Below are 1,434 nucleotides of genomic sequence, written 5' to 3'. Positions count from 1 at the left end.
AACTATTTTGATTCACTCACCTCTCACGGAGATAAAACATCTCGTCGTGAATGGATAAAACAATTTCGTGCATTTTCTTGAGCTCTAATTCCATTGACTGCTCACAAGAAAGATAATGGTTCACAATTAGAATATGATAAAATCATTGATAAGAATAAGGTATAGTAAACAAGAACCTTCTCATAGAAATGGTTCACAATTGCAAAGCAAAGACTCACACTTCATCTGCATGAAGGTGAAATGAAATCAAATACTTTTGCAAGTTGCAACCACATCAACCCATATTATCTAATTTAGGAGATTGATACAACTCCCTTTAAAAAAATTCGGCAAAATAGCTCAGTAACTTCGGATGGTGCCGTCTCAAAAAACACAAGTCTCATTCTTCCTCTTGCTTCAAACATATTCTACCATATCATGAATAGAGACATCTTTTGGCGCACGCAAGACATGCCATAATTACGTAAATGTGCTTCACTCAATTTATTTATATATATGGTTGGAGAACCCTTAACCCCCATCGACCTTTCTCGGTGAAACCTAAAAAGTCACGATGTATGGACGTCTTTTAAAAGATAAATATAAATAAAGTAAAATCTATCTTCTGCTGGTGTCACCTACACTTATTGGATTATGTCCTCATTTTTTAATTTCTTAAAATTATAATTTTTTTGGCAGATTCACTTATGTATTTTTGGTTCCTAATGGAACATAAGTACCTAAAATAGCAATGCCCTCTTTTGAGTAACATGATACTCTATAGTACAAAAGAACAAGAAAAACCAGAAAAATGCAATAATTTAAAAGTAATCGAGTGCTTACTTCGATAGATCCTTTCTTCGCGACATTTGTCCAATCCTTGGCATCGAAGGCAGACTTCCAATCAAAGTCAATGGTGACAGTAGCCGAAGGCTTGTGATCTGCTGCAAAAAAGCAAGACAAGTAGTGACCTTCCTCCATTGCTTGAAATGCAAATTGCCCCTCAGTCACATTGTCCGCATGGTGATAAACATTACCGTACACCGATGTTACCTGCACACACTCGAATGACCATTTGAAAATGTATATAATCCTATTCCTATCGGGTCCAGATAATTTTCAACTCTAAAACAAACCCACTGAGCAAATCGACGCATAACTGAAAAAAATGCTTTTGAATCATATACTATTAATTACCCCGATAGTGATATTGTGAGAATCCGTTAAAGGGTATCCCTCAGTAGGGTTAACAATGTGGTACTTCCCAAGTGTCATGGAGTTGATCTTTATTTCTTCAGCAATGCATTTGGTTTGACCCGACTCGACATCGAATCGGAATGATTCAACATGGCTCCATAGCACGAATCCTGAGATTAAAACATTAAAAAGACACCACCTTCCGGTTTGCATGCTCATACTAATAATAACAATTGCAACAAAAATGATTTCCCCACC

At 36.3% G+C, this 1,434-nt stretch overlaps 1 protein-coding gene across 1 annotated transcript; it reads right to left on the bottom strand.

The window, feature by feature from the left end:
* Positions 1-20: 20 nt before the first annotated feature.
* Positions 21-1,395, bottom strand: LOC111384132 (transmembrane emp24 domain-containing protein p24delta9-like; the record flags this gene model as incomplete). The annotated part of the gene is made up of 3 exons (XM_023008373.1): positions 1,177-1,395; positions 823-1,032; positions 21-97 (listed from the first exon to the last, which is right to left on the bottom strand). Coding segments are annotated over exons 1-3 (506 nt in total), but the record flags the coding sequence as incomplete, so codon positions are not given.
* Positions 1,396-1,434: the final 39 nt, after the last annotated feature.

The sequence above is a fragment of the Olea europaea genome, unplaced genomic scaffold, assembly GCF_002742605.1.
Source record: "Olea europaea var. sylvestris unplaced genomic scaffold, O_europaea_v1 scaffold28519, whole genome shotgun sequence".
Lineage (NCBI taxonomy): Eukaryota > Viridiplantae > Streptophyta > Magnoliopsida > Lamiales > Oleaceae > Olea > Olea europaea.
Note: the sequence above shows the minus strand (reverse complement) of the source record. Positions and strands in the feature narration are given on the sequence as shown.